General features: G+C 43.5%; 1 protein-coding gene across 1 annotated transcript; it reads left to right on the top strand.

The window, feature by feature from the left end:
* LOC311108465 (ras-related protein Rab-15-like) lies at positions 1-18,011 on the top strand (the record flags this gene model as incomplete). Its single annotated transcript, XM_084151093.1, has 6 exons — positions 1-124; positions 12,356-12,416; positions 13,434-13,494; positions 14,391-14,468; positions 14,643-14,798; positions 17,853-18,011. The coding sequence occupies 6 exons, from the start codon at positions 1-3 to the stop codon at positions 18,009-18,011; spliced, it is 639 nt and encodes a 212-aa protein (XP_084007219.1).
* Positions 18,012-22,310: the final 4,299 nt, after the last annotated feature.

Below are 22,310 nucleotides of genomic sequence, written 5' to 3'. Positions count from 1 at the left end.
ATGGCTAAGCAGTATGATGTGCTCTTCCGACTCCTGCTTCTCGGTGATTCCGGGGTTGGAAAAACATGTTTATTATGCAGATTCACGGACAACGAATTTCACCCGTCTCACATCTCCACAATCGGTAAGACCGCATCTTTGATGCATGCATTATTTGGGGGAAATCAGAATGCACCTAATAATATCTGATTATCTCTAGGCTAAATAGTCTAATCAAATATGCTACTGTTGCTATATCAATAGCCTATTGAAATTATCTTATTATGTACGGCCTATACTTCCTTTGTGCGGAATGTTGTTAGCAATTTACTATTAGACATTTACAAATAGTCCATTGTATTAAAAGTATGTGGCCCTCTCTATGTCAAATAACTGAATATTTGCATTGTTATTCAGCTCTAAACTCTGATTACAATAACAAATAGCTTAATTAATAGAAAACAAAAGGACAGGTGCAGGACAAATTAAAACAACCACTTGTGGGGGCATCCACTTGGCAAAATATAAAACTGCTCATATTATGTATAGTAGCCGAAATAAAATAACCACAGTTGCTACCTGGATTCTGTGATAGATGGAATGCCACTGTAGTTGTTATCTGCAAACTATAAACACAATATTCAATATGTTTATGTCATTTTGAACAAAACAAAATACATGAATACATTTTCATGTCAAATGTCAGCAACTGTCAGAAACAATTGGGACACATTTGTCACAACATATTTTTGGGAATAGTTGCTTCCTCTACTGGAAAAATTGCATCATGTAGTATACCCTTTTATGTTGCTTCCATAACATTTATATTACACTAGCTATACTTCATATTTCCACCCGACACATACAAGTCTTGACAGCGGAAAATAGTGTAATTTCACCTCTTCCACCTCGTATAGAGAAAACATTAAAGCAGTAGCCTATGCACCCAACCAACAGGCTCGGCCCCTAGAGTTAATATGATCTGTCATACTGAATATACATAGTTAGAATTCAGTGCATCAACTATGAACAGCACTTCATCTACTGCTTTCCTATTGAGGCCAGTGAAATAAGCTATCAGGACAGCATTCATTTCCCCTTTACCAATCTCTCTCTCAGGACAGCATTCATTTCCCCTTTACCAATCTCTCTCTCAGGACAGCATTCTTTTGCTATTTACCAATCTCTCTCTCAGGACAGCATTCATTTCCGCACACCATGTCTTCGCAAGACTCCAAGTTTATTTTGATATGATGGTTATTATATCAATATTTCTGCATGAAGGCGTTTTCCACCGGCATTTCTCGCATAGTTAATTTTACAGAAACAAAAAGATCCCACCATGTCGAACAAACAAATGATCTGTCGGCATTTATAAAATTGCACTGAAACTTCCTGTTTCCATCACAGCTGCCGTGATTTTTTTATTTTATTAGGTATGACTTTACTCGCATAAAAACTAGGGATGGAAACGTGGTTAGTGGCTGCACATTGAACTCCTCCTCCCTGGGCTCAGGGCCATCGCAGAGAAATCACAGACAGAGTCCCAGATGGCACCCTATTTCGAATGTAATACTTATGGCCATACACTAAATAGGGTGCCATCTGGGAGGCATCCACAGTTTCCCTTTGCAGAGGAAGGCAGTATTATAGGAAGTAATTGGTTGGATTAAGGGTGCGACTACAGCATGGCATACATGGTCCCTCACCTCAATGCATTGATTGGGAGACTTTAACTAGTAGTGGGTGTGAAATACTGTATATGCATCTACTAGACGAGGACATCTGACTGCAAAACAGGGACAGAATAGGGAATAGTGGAATTAAATGCGTTAGCCCGTGTCAGCTTTTCATGTGTTGATAAATCGTCCTTGAATTTGAATACACCATACAGTATTAACCATTCTAGAATAGAATTGAGACAATATTTTGGGAAAGTTCCAATTTCTAGAATAATGATGTGATGGCTGAGTTGAAGGAGTCAGGCGCAGGAGGGTAAATCACAGAATAACAGGATTTATTCCGGAAAACAGAGTTACGCGTCAAAACAGTCCAGTGCGCAAAACAGGCGCACTGGAACCAACAAGGCACACAGGGAAAATAACCTGGCGATACAAAATACAAGGAGCTCCAGCGAGCTTCACTATCCTCACAATAAACAATCACACACAAAGACAAGGGGGCAGAGGGAACACTTATACAGGTACTGATGAGGGGATATTAACCAGGTGTGTGTAATGAACAAGACAAAACCAATGGAATGATGAAATGAGGAGCGGCAGTGGCTAGAAGGCCGGTGACGACGAACGCCGAAGCCTGCCCGAACAAGGAGAGGTGGCAGCTTCGGAGGGAGTCGTGATAAATGATGAGTGAGAAAGTTACAGACGCACAAATATCATACCCCCAAGAAATGCTAACCTCTCACCATTGTAATAACAGGGGAGGTTAGCATTTTTAGCGGGGGGTATGATATTTGTGCGTCCACATTAATGTATAACTGTTTATAAACATATTGGCTGTGTGCTTAAGGTCGTTGTCCTGTTGGAAGGTGAACCTTCGCCCCAGTCTGAGGTCCTGAGCGCTCTGGAGCAGGTTTTCATCAAGGACCTCTCTGTACTTTTCTCCGTTCATCTTTCCATTCGATCCTGACTAGTCTTCCAGTCCCTGCCGCTGAAAAACATCCAATTGATGATCAATTTCGAGTCTCATAGCAAAGGGTCTGAATACTTATGTAAATAAGGTATTTCTGTTTTTAAGGTTTAATACATTTGCAAAAATTTCAAAAACCTGTTTTCGCTTTGTCATTATGGGGGATTGTGTGTAGATTGATGAGGGACAAAATTAATTTAATCAATTTTACAATAAGACTGTAACGTAACAAAATGTGGAAAAAGGAAAGGGGTCTGAATACTTTCCGAATGCACTATATATATACAGTACCAGTCAAAAGTTTTAGAACACCTACTCATTCAAGGGTTGTTCTTTATTTCAAATAGCCACCCTTTGCCTTGATGACAGCTTTGCACACTCTTGGCATTCTCTCAACCAGCTTCACCTGGAATGCTTTTCCAACAGTCTTGGCATTCTCTCAACCAGCTTCACCTGGAATGCTTTTCCAACAGTCTTGCTCTAGTAGCTCCGATGCGTTTCGACATCAGGCAGTCTTCATCAAGCAGTCTTCAAAGATGTCTTCGTCAAGCTGTCTTCATCAAGCTGTCTTCATCAAGCTGTCTTCATCAAGTTGTCTTCATCATACTGTGTTCATCAAGCTGTCTTCATCAAACAGTCGTCAAAGATGTCTTCATCAAGCTGTCTTCAAAGATGTCTTCATCAAGCTGTCTTCATCAAGCTGTGTACATCAAGCTGTCTTCATCAAGCTGTCTTCAAAGATGTCGTCATCAAGCTGTCTTCAAAGATGTCTTCATCAAGCTGTGTTCATCAAGCTGTCTTCATCAAGCTGTCTTCAAAGATGTCTTCATCAAGCTGTCTTCATCAAGCAGTCTTCAAAGATGTCTTCGTCAAGCTGTCTTCATCAAGCTGTCTTCATCAAGCTGTCTTCATCAAGTTGTCTTCATCATACTGTGTTCATCAAGCTGTCTTCATCAAACAGTCGTCAAAGATGTCTTCATCAAGCTGTCTTCAAAGATGTCTTCATCAAGCTGTCTTCATCAAGCTGTCTTCAAAGATGTCTTCATCAAGCTGTCTTCATCAAGCTGTCTTCATCATACTGTCTTCATCAAGCTGTCTTCATCAAGCAGTCTTCAAAGATGTCTTCATCAAGCTGTCTTCATCAAGCAGTCTTCAAAGATGTCTTCATCAAGCTGTCTTCATCAAGCAGTCTTCAAAGATGTCTTCATCAAGCTGTCTTCATCAAGCTGTCTTCAAAGATGCCTTCATCAAGCTGTCTTCATCAAGCTGTGTTCATCAAGCTGTGTTCATCAAGCTGTCTTCAAAGATGTCTTCATCAAGCTGTCTTCATCAAGCTGTCTTCATCAAGGTATCATCTCAGAAACACACAGTCAGGGCTCTATAGATGGGCGTCTATAATGCCTGCAGTCAGTTAGACATCTCCCTTACCTAAGACACCCACTAAAGGTTAGAGACGGTGATTAATAGGTCAATGCTTGACTTATTGATGGGTCAATAACATTCTTCCCTGGGTTTCCACAGCCTGACAGATACAGTATGTCTCCATCCACAACATATAGGTTAGCTAGGGCTCAGAGTTTTCTATTGGCTGTGAGAGATAGTGGGAGGTCTGTGTGTGTGCTTCTGCCCTAGATCATGGCTCAATAAGCTGCTCTCCTCCTTACAGGCCTGAACCACATCTACTATGTCCCTGGCCCGTCACCCACCAGCCCCCGCACTGTAAGGGTTAAGTGCTGCTCATTATGGGATAGCTACAGTGGGGGGAAAAAGTATTTAGTCAGCCACCAATTGTGCAAGTTCAAAAAAAGACGATGGTCTCCGGCTTGCCCAGTGTCTTTACTCTGTGACGGTTTCATCTTTTAGCCTTCTTGGACTGCAAGTCAACCTTTAGTCTAGTCTGGGTACCAGTCTGTCTGCAAGTCAACCTTTAGTCTAGCCTGGGTACCAGTCTGTCTGCAAGTCAACCTTTAGTCTAGCCTGGGTACCAGTCTGTCTGCAAGTCAACCTTTAGTCTAGCCTGGGTACCAGTCTGTTTGTACTAACATACCACTCCTTGCCAAGTTTGGCATGGCAAGGAGTTGACACGTTAGCACAAACAAATCTGGGACCAAGCTAGGCCACTCTCACGTAAGCCTACTCTGTGAGTGTATATGATTGTAAAAAGTTTTTATACCGTATGTTTGAGAATTACATTGCTTTGAGTTATTCCTTCATTTCCTTGAGGTCTGTAATTTGCTAAAATAGCTGGGCCAGTTCCATTTTATTTGGAACGGCAAGCCAGACAAAATTAAACTGACCTATTTATATAATGAATATGAATTCGGAGGGGCAGAAATGATTAAATATTAACGCATTAGACCTCTCACTAAAGGCTTCAGTCATACAAAAGTTATACTTAAATCCGAACTGGTTCTCTAGCAAATTAGTAAGATTGTCTCACCCCATGTTCAAGAATGGACTTTTTCCCTTTATTCAGTTTACAACCTCTCACTTTCAGTTATTTGAAAATGAAATAATCTCCAAAATATCGCTATTTTTAAAACAAGCCATAGAAAATTGGTTGCAATTTCAGTTGAATCCACCAGAAAAGACAGAACAAATACTACAACAAATATTATGGTTAAACTCAAATATACTAATTGTTAAATATACATATATATTTTTTGAAGAAATGTTTAAACTGGTGGAGTTATGTCACACATGCAGCTAACAAATATATATGGAAATGTCTGCTCTACCCAAAATTACAACCAACTAATTGCATCATTACCGTAAAAATGGAAGAGGCAAGTGGAAGGGGGAAAAAGTAAGGAACTTGTCTGTCGGCCCTGCATTAAAGAACACAATTGGTTAAAGAAAATTGTGATGAATAAAAAAGTATACCAGTTTCATTTAAGGACCAAAAAATGGACAGCTGTGCCATATAGATTGCAAAATAGTTGGGAAGAGATTTTCGACGTACCGATTCCATGGCATATTGTTTATGAACTGATACGCAAAACGACGCCGGATTCAAAACTTAGAATTTATATACATTTACCAGTCAAAAGTTTGGACACACCTACTCATTCAAGGGTTTTTCTTTATTATAGGTTTTAGATTCTTCAAAGTAGCCACCCTTTGCTTTGATGACAGCTTTGCACACTCTTCGTGTTCTCTCAACCAGCTTCACTTGGAATGCTTTTCCAACAGTCTCGAAGGAGTTCCCACATATGCTGAGCACTTGTTGGCTGCTTTTCCTTCACTCTGCAGTCCAACTCATCCCAAACCATCTCAATTGGGTTGAGGTTGGATGATTGTGGAGGCCAGGTCATCTGATGCAGCACTCCATCACTCTCCTTCTTGGTCAAATAGCCCTTACACAGCCTGGAGGTGTGTTGGGTCATTGTCCTGTTGAAAAACAAGAGCAAACCAAATGGGATGGCGTATCGCTGCAGAATGCGGTGGTAGCCATGCTGGTTAAGTGTGCCTTGAATTCTAAATAAATCACAGACAGTGTCACCAGCAAAGCACCCCCACACCATCACACCTCCTCCTCCATGCTTCACGGTGGGAACCACACATGCGGAGATCATCCATTCACCTACTCTGCATCTCACAAAGACACGGCGGTTGGAACCAAAAATCTCAAATTTGGACTCATCAGACCAAAGGACAGATTTCCACAGGTCTAATGTCCATTGCTCGTGTTTCTTGGCCCAAGCAGGTCTCTTCTTCTTATCGGTGTCCTTTAGAAGTGGTTTCTTTGCAGCAACTCTAATGAACTTATCCTCTGCAGCAGAGGTAACTCTGGGTCTTCCTTTCCTGTGGCGGTCCTCATTAGAGCCAGTTTCATCATAGCGCTTGATGGTTTTTGTGACTGCACTAGTTCTTTAAATTTTCCGGATTGACTGACCTTCATGTCTTAAAGTAACGATGGACTGTCGTTTCTATTTGCTTATTTGAGTTGTTCTTGCCATAATATTTTATTAAAACCTACCCTAACCAGAAACCGTGGATAGATGGCAGCATTCGCGCAAAACTGAAAGCGTGAACCCCCGCATTTAACCATGCAAGGTGACTGGGAATATGGCAGAATACAAACAGTGTAGCTACTCACTCCGCAAGGCAATTAAACTGGCAAAACATCAGTATAGAGACAAATTGGAGTCGCAATTCAACGGTTCAGACACGAGACGTATGTGGCAGGGTCTACAGACAATCACAGACTACAAAAAGAAAACCAGCCACGTCGCCGACACCGACGTCTCGCTTCCAGACAAGCTAAACACCTTCTTCGCCCGCTTTGAGGATAACACAGTGCCACCGACGAGGCCCACTACCAAGGACAGTGGCCTCTCCTTCTCCGTGGCCAATGTGAGAAAGACATTTAAGCATGTTAACCCCCGCAAGGCTGCCTGCCCAGACGGCATCCCTAGCTGCGTCCTCAGAGCATGCGCAGACTAGCTGGCTGGAGTGTTTACGGACATATTCAATCTCTCCCTATCCCAGTCTGCTGTTCCCATATGCTTCAAGATGGCCACCATTGTTCCTGTACCCAAGAAAGCAAAGGTAACTGAACTAAATGACTATCGCCCCGTAGCACTCACCTCTGTCATCATGAAGTGCTTTGAGAGACTAGTCAAGGATCATATCACCTCTACCTTACCTGTCACCCTAGACCCACTTCAATTTGCTTACCGCCCCAATAGATCCACAGATGATCCAATCGCCATCACACTGCACACTGCCCTATCCCATCTGGACAAGAGGAATACTTATGTAAGAATGCTGTTCATTGACTATAGCTCAGCATTCAACACCATAATACCCTCCAAGCTCATCATTAGGCTCGAGGCACTGGGTTTGAACCCCGCCCTGTGCAACTGGGTCCTGGACTTCTTGACGGGCCACCCCCAGGTGGTGAAGGTAGGAAACAACATCTCCACTTTGCTGATCCTCAACACTGGGGCCCCACAAGGGTGCATGCTCAGCCCCCTCCTGTACTCCCTGTTCACCCATGACTGCGTGGCCAAGCACGCCTCCAACTCAATCATCAAGTTTGCAGACAACACAACAGTAGTAGTCTTGATTACCAACAATGACGAGACCACCTACAGGGAGGAGGTGAGGGCTCTGGGAGTGTGGTGCCAGGAAAATAACCTCTCCCTCAACATTAACAAAACAAAGGAGATGATCGTGGACTTCGGGAAACAGCAGAGGGTGCACCCCCCTATCCACATCGACGGGACTGCAGTGGAGAAGGTGGAAAGCTTCAAGTTCCTTGGCATACACATCACTGACAAACTGAAATGGTCCACCCACGCAGACAGTGTGGTGAAGAAGGCGCAACAGAGCCTCTTCAATCTCAGGAGGCTGAAGAAATTTGGCTTGGCACCTAAAACCCTCACAATCTTTTACAGATGCACAATTGAGAGCATCCTGTCTGTCACGTACGTTAAGGAACAGGATGGACCAAGGTGCAGCGTGAACGGCGAACATGTTTATTAACTAATAAACACACGAAAGAGTAACCAAAACAACAAACTTAACCGGCTAACACACAAGCCTAAACATGAACATAACCAAATCCCACAACGCAGGCAGGAAAACTGGCTGCCTAAGTATGATCCCCAATCAGAGACAACGAGCGACAGCTGCCTCTGATTGGGAACCACACCTGGCCAAACATAGAAATACAAAACCTAGAATATATTCACACCCTGACCAAACTAGCTAGAGTTCTATAGGCCAGGGCGTGACACTGTCGGGCTGTATCACCGCCTGGAATGGCAACTGCACCGCCCGCAACCACAGGGCTCTCCAGAGGGTGGTGCGGTCTGCCGAACGCATTACCGGAGGCAAACTACACGCTCTCCAAGACACCTACAGCACCCGATGTCACAGGAAGGCCAAAAAGATAATGAAGGACATCAACCACCCGAGCCACTGCCTGTTCACCCTGCTATCATCCAGAAGGCGAGGTCAGTACAGGTGCATCAAAGTTGGGACCGAGAGAATGAAAAACAGCTTCTATCTCGAGGCCATCAGACTGTTAAATAGCCATCACTAGCACATTAGAGGCTACTGCTGCCTATTGAAATCACTGGCCACTTTAAGAAATGGAACACTAGTCACTTTAATAATGTTTACATATCTTGCATTACTCATCTCATATGTATAAAGTGTATTCTATTCTATAATATTCTACTGTATCTTAGTCCATGCCGCTCTGTCATTGCTTGTCCATATATGTAGAATTCCATTCCTTACTAGATTTGTGTGTATTGGGTATATGTTGTGAAATTGTTAGATATTACTTGTTAGATATTACTGCACTGTCGGAGCTAGAAGCACAAGCATTTCGCTACACCCGCAATAACATCTGCTAAACACGTGTATGTGACAAATAACATTTGATTTGATTTGAATATTTACCAAATAGGGCTATCTTCTGTATACCTTGTCACAACACAACTGATTGGCTCAAACGCATTAAGAAGGAAATAAATTCCACACATTTTAACAAGGCACACCTGTTAATTGAAATGCATTCCAGGTGACTACCTCATGAAGCTTGTTGAGAGAATGCCAAGAGTGTGCAAAGCTGTCATCAAGGCAAAGGGTGGCTACTTTTAAGAATCTCAAATATAACATATATTTTGATTTGTTTAACACTTTTTTGGTTACTACATGAGTCCATATGTGGTATTTCATAGTTTTGATGTCTTCACTATTATTCTACAATGTAGAAAATAGTCAAAATAAAGAAAAACCCTTGAATGAGTAGGTGTGTCCAAACTTTTGACTGGTACTGTATATTTACGAGAAAATATATGGGGGATTGGAAATGATGCAGACAATTACAATGATGGAAGCTACAATCTATCTGCAATATTAAAGCTGATCTACCCCCCCAAAAAAAGATAGCTGGGCCAAGACTTCCCATTCATCTAGATGACGTCGTAGAAGAAACATTCACTTTGAAGCTGCACTTCACTCACTCCCAAATCACTGAATGCATTGATGACTGCAGGAGAGAGGCAAAAGGCATGGAAAGAGGGATATGGAAAGATCTTGAGAGTGGGAGGAGAGAGGAAGAAAGAGAGAAGGAGAGAGAGAGATTCTAGGGGTGGAGCGATAAGAATAGAAAGAGAGAAGGGGGAGAGAGAGAGATGCTTGGAGAGACACGAGAAGCATAGAGCGAGGGAGAGGGAGGGTGTTTTTTCATGCCTGCACTCTTCCCAGCCCAAGGCAAGTCAAGCCAGTGACTGTGATGATGTTGATGGCCTTTCACTGTGCCACTCTCCACATACTCCCTCCCTCCTGAAGCTTACCGTATGCTTCCCAGTCTAAACAGTTTGCGCCTATATTATAACAACATTTTGTTACGTTTTTCTTCGTTTTTTGGTGTTCGGGCTACTTTTTTTTCCGGCTTTTGGAGCAAGCAATTTTTTTCTTCTTCTTGAGGCTAGTCGAAGTTCGGTTTGCCGACGTCAATGACCCTTCGTCGGTGATTGGTCAGCAGGAGGGATTCCTCAATGACCCTTCGTCGGTGATTGGTCAGCAGGAGGGATTCCTCAATGACCCTTCGTCGGTGATTGGTCAGCAGGAGGGATTCCTCAATGACCCTTCGTCGGTGATTGGTCAGCAGTAGGGATTCCTCAATGACCCTTCGTCGGTGATTGGTCAGCAGGAGGGATTCCTCAATTACCCTTCGTCGGTGATTGGTCAGCAGTAGGGATTCCTCAAATAAGTATTTGTTGTCATGCAACGAGAGATGACTAGAAATACTGCACCAAATATCTTTAGATGTAAAATTGCGCGACTAAGACCTCCTCGGCAAAAATGTCAAAATTGATTACAGATTTCTTGATTTATCTTAGACTATTTTGTATATATTGGCTATTTATTGCTACGGCGTCTCAAAAACAGTGGAGGCTGCTGAGGGGAGGACGGCTCATTATAATGGCTGGAATGGAGTGAATGGAATGGAACCCATGTATTTGATGTATTTGAAACCATTCCACTCATTCCACTACAGCCATTACCACGAGCCGGTCCTCCCCAATTAAGGTGCCACCAACCTCCTGTGCTCAAGAGGTACAAACAGTAATATTGCAGCTTTTTTTTTCTTATTTTTCAACCAAATGTCTTTTAAGGGAGTATGTGAGGCACAGATGTTCGTTTCGCCTAGCCGAGATCTGCTAAGAGCAAACCGAACCTAGCACGTGGACGCCTTCACTCTCTAGTAGTCAAAGTCCCAGTCAGACAGCAGGCCGCTTCACTGTTTCAAAGGCCTCTCAGTCACTCCGTCTCTCACTGAAGTGGAGTGTCTCCAGTCTTGGCGCGGGACTGTGAGAGCGTTTTCTATAGTGTTTTAGATGAGATGAGTGTCTGAGTGCTGAGACTGTATCAAGCGATCGCATGGCAGTTTGAAAAGTAGGTCCCTTGAGAGTGTCTCTAATCGTCGGTAGTATTTTAGATGAGATATGCGTGCCGAGACGAGGCTTGTTTCAAATGAACATACTGAAGTATAAAAGCAGTATGTCACATCTATCAGTGGACCAGAGGGCCCGGTCACAGGGTCCACTCAACACACAAGGTAAAAAACTGTAGTATATCACCCACAAATGGCATCTCACTGGTTAAGTCTGAGGGTCTGAGGGTGTTTACAGATGGGTTGAAGTGCCAAGGCCCTTATCAAGAGAACAAACTGCAGTTTAAAAGCAGGATTTCTGTCATCTACGCTGCTCATTGTCATGGGAGGGCCGTGCTCGGGCTCAGTAGAGGAGGAATATAACTGAAGAAAAACACGGATGACGCGCATCTCTCTCAGTGTTTTTAAGTCTGAGTATCTGGGGGGACTGAGTATTGATTTGACACAGTTTTACCCTACAATGGAGTAGAGTGGAGCCCTACATAATGAGTAAAATGAGTCTTTTAGCTGTAGAGGGGATTGGGTTCATTGGTTAGATCTGGTTATTGGTTTAACTGGGATTATTGTGGTGTATGTTTACCTCCGTAGTACTGACTATTCACCTAGGAGTCTGTTTAGATCACAGAGAAAAAAACGACAAAAACAAGGACACAGAGAAGCTGTTGTTGTTATTTATGTATAGTATAATATACAGTACCCCTGACAGTCTGACGCGTCAGTCTCACTGGGCCTCTCCATGCTGCTCTGTCTGCCCATAGATCATTGGAGGATTACCCACCTCTCTCTCTATCTCTCTCTCTTTCTCTCTGTTTTTCTCTCAGTCTCTCTCTCTCGCTTATTTGCTATGCCTCTGTCTGTCTCTCTCTCCCTCCCTCTGTCTCTGGTGGTTCACAAGAGTGCCCATCTACACAGATTTAAAAAAAAAACTTGCCCCGCCCTCTCCCTCTTCTCCCTCCTCCCCTCCAGTATCTTGCCTCCCCTGTGATCGATCCAGGTCTAAACTAGATTCAGCTCGATGAACCATCACCATTAGCTCTGTATCTTTAAAGGAGCATTAGTTCGTTTCTTAAAAGGCCTGATAGATATGTGATGAAATGGCTCTCAGTATCTTTGGTATTGAAAAGCTGTTCTAAACTGAGATAAAAGGTGCCTTGAGGAGAATAAACTGTAGGACTGTCTTCGCCTCGCTAACCTCGCCTCGCCTCGCTAACCTCGCCTCGCCTCACCTTACCTTACCTTACCTTACCTTACCTCTCCACACATTAAATAGGATGAATAAATCAGAGGTTTGACTCTTCTCTTTTGCAGGAGTGGATTTCAAAATGAAGACGCTGGAGATAGATGGCATCAAAGTACGGATACAGATATGGTAAGGAGACAGATATGGTAAGGAGACAGATATGGTAAGGAGACAGATATGGTAAGGAGACAGATATGGTAAGTAGTGAATGAATGCAGTCAGAGCGTACAATAAGTGCATTCTACTAAATTAGGTCAAACATGGGAATCACCCCTTGAAATGTAGTAGATGTCCTAGTCCAATGTCAGTGATGTTCAGTCTTACCCCATACTATTCTGTCAGTGATGTTCAGTCTTACCCCATACTATTCTGTCAGTGATGTTCAGTCTTACCCCATACTATACTGTCAGTGATGTTCAGTCTTACCCCATACTATACTGTCAGTGATGTTCAGTCTTACCCCATACTATTCTGTCAGTGATGTTCAGTCTTACCCAATACTATTCTGTCAGTGATGTTCAGTCTTACCCCATACTATTCTGTCAGTGATGTTCAGTCTTACCCAATACTATTCTGTCAGTGATGTTCAGTCTTACCCCATACTATACTGTCAGTGATGTTCAGTCTTACCCCATACTATTCTGTCAGTGATGTTCAGTCTTACCCAATACTATTCTGTCAGTGATGTTCAGTCTTACCCCATACTATTCTGTCAGTGATGTTCAGTCTTACCCAATACTATTCTGTCAGTGATGTTCAGTCTTACCCCATACTATACTGTCAGTGATGTTCAGTCTTACCCCATACTATTCTGTCAGTGATGTTCAGTCTTACCCAATACTATTCTGTCAGTGATGTTCAGTCTTACCCCATACTATACTGTCAGTGATGTTCAGTCTTACCCTATACTGTTGTTTACTCAGACTGGACACTAAACCAGTTCTGACAAAGGAGAGCCCCCCCCCCCCACCTCCCCCTCCTCTGTAGTACACAAAGCCTTTTACAATTACTCTTATCTCAAGATAAAAACCTTTTGAATTCACAAAGATCCACCGTGGATCGAAACATTGTCTGATATTATCACTATTCACTACCTGTTTCCTCATTTTCTAAGAGAGGGTGTTTTTGACATTTGATTTCTTCCAGGGACACAGCAGGACAGGAGAGATATCAGACCATCACTAAGCAGTACTACAGACGAGCACAGGTAAGATAACGCTACTCTTCCTCAAGATATTGTAGGTAAGAGGTCAGATCAGGTTGTCACGATCGTCGGGTACAGAGGACCAAGGCGCAGCGTGGAAGGTGAACATATTTATTAAATAATGATTACACGAACAAAACAACAAACGATACGTGACATCCAAAGGTGCAAAACACAAACCTACACAGGAACAAGATCCCACAAACACTGTGGGAAAACTGGCTGCTTAAGTAGGGTTCCCAATCAGAGACAACAAGCAACAGCTGATACACGTTGCCTCTGATTGAGAACCACACTGGCCAACATAGAACTACAAAACTAGAACGAAAAACAAATGAAAACTCACACCCTGGCTCAACATACTAGAGTCCCCAGAGCCAGGGCGTGACACAGGTAAGATAATGCTACTCTTCCTCAGGATATTGTAAGTAAGAGGTCAGACCAGGTAAGATAATGCTACTCTTCCTCAGGATATTGTAGGTAAGAGGTCAGATCAGGTACGATAATGTTACTGAAGCGCCACTCTACTCTTTCTTTAGTCTAGTCCACCAGCTGGATCTGGCCGTTAGCCTGGAGACGAGGTTACTCTCCCTTCTAAACATGCAGGGCACTAGTAGCTAAAGCTGCAGTTGGACGTCAAATATATACTGTAGTTATGGTTGGTAGCACAGTTTCCTAGTTTCCTCCTGTCCACTCACCACCCTTATCACCCATGGATACTAAACTACGTGGTGTTGCTGTGACAACTATAACTGAACCAGCTGACATGACGTTTCTTCCCTTCCTCTCCTCTCCTCTCCTCTCCTCTCCTCTCCTCTCCTCTCCTCTCCTCTCCTCTCCTCTCCTCTCCTCTCCGCTCCTCTCCTCTCCTCTCCTCTCCTCTCCTCGCCTCTCTCCAGGGAATCTTCCTGGTTTACGACATCACAAGTGAGCGATCCTTCCAGCACATTATGAAGTGGGCCAGTGATGTGGACGAGGTGAGATCAAGGGGGTCAGGGGTCAGGGGTCAGGCAAACCTATTTCTATAGCGGCACAGGTGCTTTTGTCAAATCAGACTGAATGACCCTCCCTCCCTCCCTCCCCTCCCTCCCCTCCCTCCCTCCCTCCCTCCCTCCCTCCCTCCCCTCCCTCCCTCCCTCCCTCCCTCCCAGTATGCTCCTGATAACATCCAGAAGATCCTCATAGGGAACAAGTCAGATGAGGAGGAGAAGAGGCAGGTAGCTACAGAACAGGGAAACAAGCTGGCCAAGGACTATGGGATGGACTTCTTTGAGACAAGTGCCTTCACCAACCATAACATAACAGAGGTGAGTGGCTGACAGCTCCTGTAGAAACACTGTGTACGGCTGTCTGGCTGCCTGCCACAGGCCAAAGCCAAGCACCGCGGCCAGACTACCTGTATGGAAACTACTGATGACCATATACTGTAACAACAGTTCATCCTCAGTTACTTTGTCTCATTCTGTATCTCCCAGAGTCCAAGTCATATATTCACAGGTTGCACCTCCGTCACCGGTGGCACCATAGTGGTGCCCTAAAGTGGTGATAAACTCAGTCATTCTGGACGGAGGCTAACTACTGTTTAGTCTAAATTACACTACAGTGCCTGGTAATACCATGACATTGGTAAAGTAGTCCAATATTTAGTAGGAAACAACTTTGCCAGCATTATTACAGTGAGGGAAAAAAGTATTTGATTCCCTGCTGATTTTGTACGTTTGCCCACTGACAAAGAAATTATCAGTCTATAATTTTAATGGTAGGTTTATTTGAACAGTGAGAGACAGAATAACAACAACAAAATCCAGAAAAACGCATGTCAAAAATGTTATACATTGATTTGCATTTTAATGAGGGAAATAAGTATTTGACCCCCTCTCAATCAGAAAGATTTCTGGCTCCCACGTGTCTTTTATACAGGTAACGAGCTGAGATTAGGAGCACACTCTTAAAGGGAGTGCTCCTAATCTCAGTTTGTTACCTGTATAAAAGACACCTGTCCACAGAAGCAATCAATCAATCAGATTCCAAACTCTCCACTATGGCCAAGACCAAAGAGCTCTCCAAGGATGTCAGGGACAAGATTGTAGACCTACACAAGGCTGGAATGGGCTACAAGACCATCGCCAAGCAGCTTGGTGAGAAGGTGACAACAGTTGGTGCAAATGGAAGAAACACAAAAGAACTGTCAATCTCCCTCGGCCTGGGGCTCCATGCAAGATCTCACCTCGTGGAGTTGCAATGATCATGAGAACGGTGAGGAATTAGCCCAGAACGACACGGGAGGATCTTGTCAATGATCTCAAGGCAGCTGGGACCATAGTCACCAAGAAAACAATTGGTAACACACTACGCCGTGAAGGACTGAAATCCTGCAGCGCCCGCAAGGTCCCCCTGCTCGAGAAAGCACATATACAGGGCCGTCTGAAGTTTGCCAATGAACATCTGAATGATTCAGAGGAGAACTGGGGGAAGGTGTTGTGGTCAGATGAGACCAAAATGGAGCTCTTTGGCATCAACTCAACTCGCCGTGTTTGGAGGAGGAGGAATGCTGCCTATGACCCCAAGAACATCATCCCCACCGTGAAAAACATGGAGGTGGAAACATTATGCTTTGGGGGTGTTTTTCTGCTAAGGGGACAGGACTACTTCACCGCATCAAAGGGACGATGGACGGGGCTATGTACCGTCAAATCTTGGGTGAGAACCTCCTTCCCTCAGCCAGGGCATTGAAAATGGGTCGTGGATGGGTATTCCAGCATGACAATGACCCAAAACACACAGCCAAGGCAACAAAGGAGTGGCTCAAGAAGAAGCACATTAAGGTCCTGGAGTGGCCTAGCCAGACTCCAGACCTTAATCCCATAGAAAATCTGTGGAGGGAGCTGAAGGTTCGAGTTGCCAAACGTCAGCCTCGAAACATTAATGACTTGGAGAAGATCTGCAAAGAGGAGTGGGACAAAATCCCTCCTGAGATGTGTGCAAACCTGGTGGCCAACTACAAGAAACGTCTGACCTCTGTGATTGCCAACAAGGGTTTTGCCACCAAGTACTAAGTCATGTTTTGCAGAGAGGTCAAATACTAATTTCCCTAATTAAAATGCAAATCAATTTCTAACATTTTTGACATGTGTTTTTCTCGATTTTTGTTGTTGTTATTCTGTCTCTCACTGTTCAAATAAACCTACCATTAAAATTATAGACTGATCATGTCTTTGTCAATGGGCAAACGTACAAAATCAGCAGGGGATCAAATACTTTTTTCCCTCACTGTATGTTGTCAAATTTACTTTAGACAGATGCCAATGTTGTCATTAGCTAGAAAAGTTCGTCAAAAATAGCTAGCAATGCTAACATTAGCTAGCTAAACTCTAGCTAACGTTATGCTGCATCTAAAGTCAATCTTTTCCTACTAATTGCTTGCCTCCTTTTGAATGGCATTGTATTTCCAAGCCATTGTAATACACTTTAGATGAAATCTTCATCAGTTCTCATTGAAGATGCATTGAGTAGAATGCACAGTCGGGGCATTAGTCCAAAATGAAAGTTCAAAACAATATTGTGATGAAACATGCAACCCATTAATACAGTGACATACAGTATACAGTGATCAGTGGAGGCTGCTGAGGGGAGGACGGCTCATAATAATGTCTGGAACGGAGTAAATGGAATGGGATGTGTTTGATGTATTTGATACCATTCCACTGATTCCGCTCCAGCCATTACCACGAGCCCGTTCTCCCCAATGAAGGTGCCACCAACCCCCTGTGAATGACATATACAGTGACATATATGGAATAGCCTTCATTTCTCAGAAGAAAGTTATTTGTTTCTGGCCATTTTGAGCCTGTAATTGAACCCACAATTGCTGATGCTCCAGATACTCAACTAGTATCAAGAAGGCCAGTTTTATTGCTTCTTTAATCAGCACAACAGTTTTCAGCTGTGCTAACGTAATTGCAAAAGGGTTTTCTAATGATCAATTAGCCTTTAAAATGATAAACTTGGATTAGCAAACACAACATGCCATTGGAACACAGGACTGATGGTTGCTGATAATGGGCCTCTGTACGCCTATGTAGATATTCCATTAAAAATCAGCCGTTTCCAGCTACAATAGCCATTTACAACATTAACAATGTCTACACTGTATTTCTGATTAATTTGATGTTATTTTAATGAACAAAAAATGTGCTTTTCTTTCGAAAACAAGGACATTTCTAAGTGACCCCAAAATGTTGAACGGTAGTGTACGGTGACATATACAGTGATATATATATATATATATATATATAACAGATTTGCACTAACAGTTAAATTAGTGATCGGCATTGCAAAACACTTTCCTGTCTTTCACCCAGTCCTTCAAGCGATTGGCTGAGCAGGTCCTGTCGGCCAATAAGAAGGACCTGGACCTCCTGAGGGCATCAGTCACAGACGAGCTCAACCTCGCCGCCCTGGAGGAGGAGGAGGGCATCACAGACGGGGCCGATGCCTCACAGAAGGGCTGCTGGTGTTAAGGGTCAAAAGTGGTACACTATGTAGGGCATAGGGTGAGAAACGTAGTGCACTATATAGGGAATAGGGTGCCACTTCTCCTTATGTAAGGACTGGGTCTGGCTGCATTTTAAAATCACACCCTATTCCTTATGCGAGCTCTGGTTGAAAGTAGTTACACTTTGTAGGGAATAGGGTGACAAAAGTGGTGCACTATGTAGGGAATAGGGTGTGTGGGGGGGGGGGTGACACTTCTCACTTCTCGTAGCTCTCGTAGCTGATTGCCTTTCTACCATTGTAGGTGGTGTACTGGCGTTTGATCTTTTTTTTTTTTTTTTTACCAATGATGTATATAAACCCTGGATTGGTTTGCTGTGTATTGGCCAATGAGAGGCTTTGAAGCCACCGGTCGGCCATATTGGCACTCCTCAGAAACGCAGTCCTTTATAGGAGTGAATGGAATTCTACAGTATTTCATTTAAATGCTTCAAGGACAAAATTACATGTATTTAAGTATTTTTTGTTATAGTGGGGAAGGTAAAATTAGTACTTTCTAAAAAATTATACTTTAAGAAAAATGTTTTTTATATATATATTTTTTGGTATGTTTAGCTCACAATATAATTTAAAAGTATGCATAAAGGTGTCTGTAATAATAGAATAAACGTGGCAAAAACAAATGTAGACATTTATAGATGCATTTCTATAGCTTCCAAAGTATTTTTTACAACGGTGGGGAGTACCAAAATGGAGGCGCGGTGGCTTCAAAACAGCGCTCCAATGTGAGTCATCTAGTGTATGTATAAATCATTATTTTTTCATGGTATTTGTCGTTGTAGTTAATAGGTTCAACCACAAGAGGGTGCTACTGATACACGCTGCATTGTATACGAAGCAGATACATTGCAGAGCTGTTGATAAAGTGGTCACGACACGTTACACTGTTCTACTGTATATGCGTCGCAAACGACACCATATTCCCTTTATAGTGCACTGCTTGGCTCTGCTCAGAACTAGTGCACTATAAAGGGAATAGGGTGTCGTTTGTTGTGCAAATAATGTTCCATTTGATTTTAGCTTTGCAATTGTGTTTCTCAAGACAACTTTCCATGATAATCTACATATAAAATTCCTAGTTCAAGAGACCTATGAGCATTAGTTTAATGTTAGTTTAAACCTGTGAGCATTACAGGCCTGTAAAAAGTGTTGACTTTTAATTTTGATGGTCTAGAAATATTCCATCTGTGATTCTATCTATGATTACATATTTTTGTTTACTTCAGTTTTACGCCATATTATCCATTAGTTAGGTGCTGTTTCCGGAGTAGCCTATTGAATAGAAACTTAGAAACGTATTATCCAGACTAGCAAAGGACCAGCAAGAGATCTGCATGTGTCCAACTTCGATCCTCATCTTCTTTCTGTCTTGCAACTTCAAAGAAGTTAATTATTTAACTGATCATGACACCCCTAATATAGTATTTGACCAGAGTGGCCTGATGTTAGTATGCCTATATGAACTGATCATAGGACTAACCTCTACTGACTCAATGCTATTACTGCTACTGTAAAAAAAACTACTGTTTGTGTGCAAGTGATGGTATGTTGTATTGAATGAAATACTGGACTATGCTCTCTAGATAGAGGTGAAATACTGGACTATGATCTCAGACGATGAAATGTATATCTGTGCTGTTTGATAATGACTACCTGAATTGCATTTGGTGGAAATATATAACGAGCAACGTTGTAATACTTTCAGATGTTTATTGAATAAATACTTGCAGATTAATGACCTATCATGCTGTGTGGTAACTTGATGAAATTAAAAAAAAAAGGGTTAGATTGGCCACCCGTGTGTCATGGAGCAATAGGGATCAATAAAGCATGAATTGGATTGAATTCCAGGCAACAGTGCCCACTGGTTTTCATGAATGCGTTTTTATTGGTGCCTGGTTCAGTGACTCATTTAGACCTGGGTGTAAATAAAAAAGCCAGCAGGACATCAGAAAGACGTCTGGAATAGAATGGATTATGCTTTTTTACCAGTAGGTGGAATAGTTGGATAACTCTTATGTTTTACCGCACATGATTTCTTTACATCCATATCACCGTAAAATAACTTGGAAGAACCTGAAAGTTGAAATGACTGTATCTGTATGAACCTGGAAGTTGAAATGACTGTATCTGTATAAACCTGGAAGTTGAAATGACTGTATCTGTATGAACGTTGGCTGTTTGTGTTGCACCTACATGTAGTTCTAAGAGGAACTTTTCCTTCAACTCCAAATCTGTTACTGAGGATCACGGCGACACAAGCGAGCAGTCATTGGTCAGTCCGAGGTGACAGGAAGGGTGAATGGCACCCTATTTAGTCCCATTGTGGCTCAGTTGGTACAGCATAACGCCAGGGTTGTGGGTTCGTTTCTCATGGGGGACCAATATGGAAAAAATGTATGCGCTCAGTACTGTAAGTCGCTCTGGATAAGAGCGTCTGCTGAAATGTGAATCTGCGTAATAATGAAGTGGACATGTCAGAGGAATTGCTGTGACGTCTGCCTGAAACGGCAGCTCTGTATCTGTGTGACACTCGCTCTCTGGTTATGTCCCAATCGTCTCTCCTTCTTCCTAAAGTGCGCACTAGTTCAATCCCCGCACTGATTTGAAATGAGATAAGAGGTGTACGAAATATAGTGGGAACTCCCTCTAGTCCATGCCTCCAACAATACAATGCTTTTAGATTTGTGGGAACTAGTGAACGAGTGCACACTTCAGAAGAAATGAGATATTATTGGGATGCACACTCTCTCTCTCTCTCTCTCTCTGGCAGACACACACACACCGTACTCTCTATAACTTGGTGGGAACTAGTCCACTTGTCTGTTGCGGCGTGTCAGAGAGAGCAGCGATCAGAGCCCGTTACACACGACCTCGACCTGCCACCTCTGGGTGTGAGTGAATGAAAGAGAGGGGGTGCTGCTATAGAAGTTCTGTGAGATAGAGATGCCCCCCCCAGACCTGAAAAATCCCTCTCCCCTGCATTTCTCTCTCTCTGAAACACACACACACACCACTCCCCCCTTTCATACGTACACAGACACACACACACAGACAGACACACACACACACACACACACACACAGTTGGTGCCATGAGGAGAGCAGCTACCCTGTCTCAAATAGGTCAATATTCTGCTTAGTGTGAAGACAGAGGGAAACATAGATTCTTGAGAGAGAGGGGATTCTCATCCTCTAGTGCAGGGGTGTTCAACTCTCACCCTACGACGTCTGTAGCCTGCTGGTTTTCTGTTCTACCGGATCATTAATTGCACACAACTGATGTCCCTGGTCTAAATCAGTCCCTGATTAGAGGGGAACTATGAAATAAACGCAGTGGAACTGGTCGAGATCCAGAGGCTCTAGTGGTTATTTATAGAGATTAGAGGAAGATAAATGGGACTGGGGTTGCGTCCCAAACGGTACCCCATTCCCTGTTGGCCCCTCGGCAAAAGTAGTGCACTACATAGGGAATAGGATGCCATTTGGGACACAGGCTGGGTGTTATGAAAGAAACACTGTCTGCATCATCACCTACACCATCTCACAGATCCTTCCAGAACTAATCCAACCGCCTTTCATCAGGCTCCATTCAATCGCATTAGAAACAGTAGGAGGGAGTGCATGTGAGAGAGAGTGTGTGTGTGTGTGTGTGTGTGTGTGAGAGAGAGAGATAGAGAGTGTGTGTGAGAGAGTGTGTGTGTGAAAGTGTGTGTGTATGTGTGTGTGGTGGAGGGCTACAGATTAATCACACTCCCCTAGTCCCTCTGTGCTATCATGGCATCCCAGGGCCTGGAGAGCTGGGCCCAGGCTGTGCCGTTAGGAAAGACTGCACACACACACACACACACACACACACACACACACACACACACACACACACACACACACACACACACACACATACTGTCGTCGTCACAGCACAGGGCCTCAGCTTGAAATCCCCTCCGCCCCTCCATCTCTCCACCTTAGCCCCCATCCCAAAAATCCTGTCAGAGTGTGACCGTATCCTGGCCACCCATTGGTCACCACTCTCCCCCTCCACTAGTTAGCCTGGTCACCACTCTCCCCCTCCACTAGTTAGCCTGGTCACCACTCTCCCCCTCCACTAGTTAGCCTGGTCACCACTCTCCCCCTCCACTAGTTAGCCTGGTCACCACTCTCCCCCTCCACTAGTTAGCCTGGCCACCACTCTCCCCCTCCACTAGTTAGCCTGGTCACCACTCTCCCCCTCCCTCCACTAGTTAGCCTGGTCACCACTCTCCC

This window comes from Coregonus lavaretus, assembly GCF_964263955.1.
Source record: "Coregonus lavaretus genome assembly, chromosome: 33".
Taxonomy (NCBI): domain Eukaryota; kingdom Metazoa; phylum Chordata; class Actinopteri; order Salmoniformes; family Salmonidae; genus Coregonus; species Coregonus lavaretus.
Note: the sequence above shows the minus strand (reverse complement) of the source record. Positions and strands in the feature narration are given on the sequence as shown.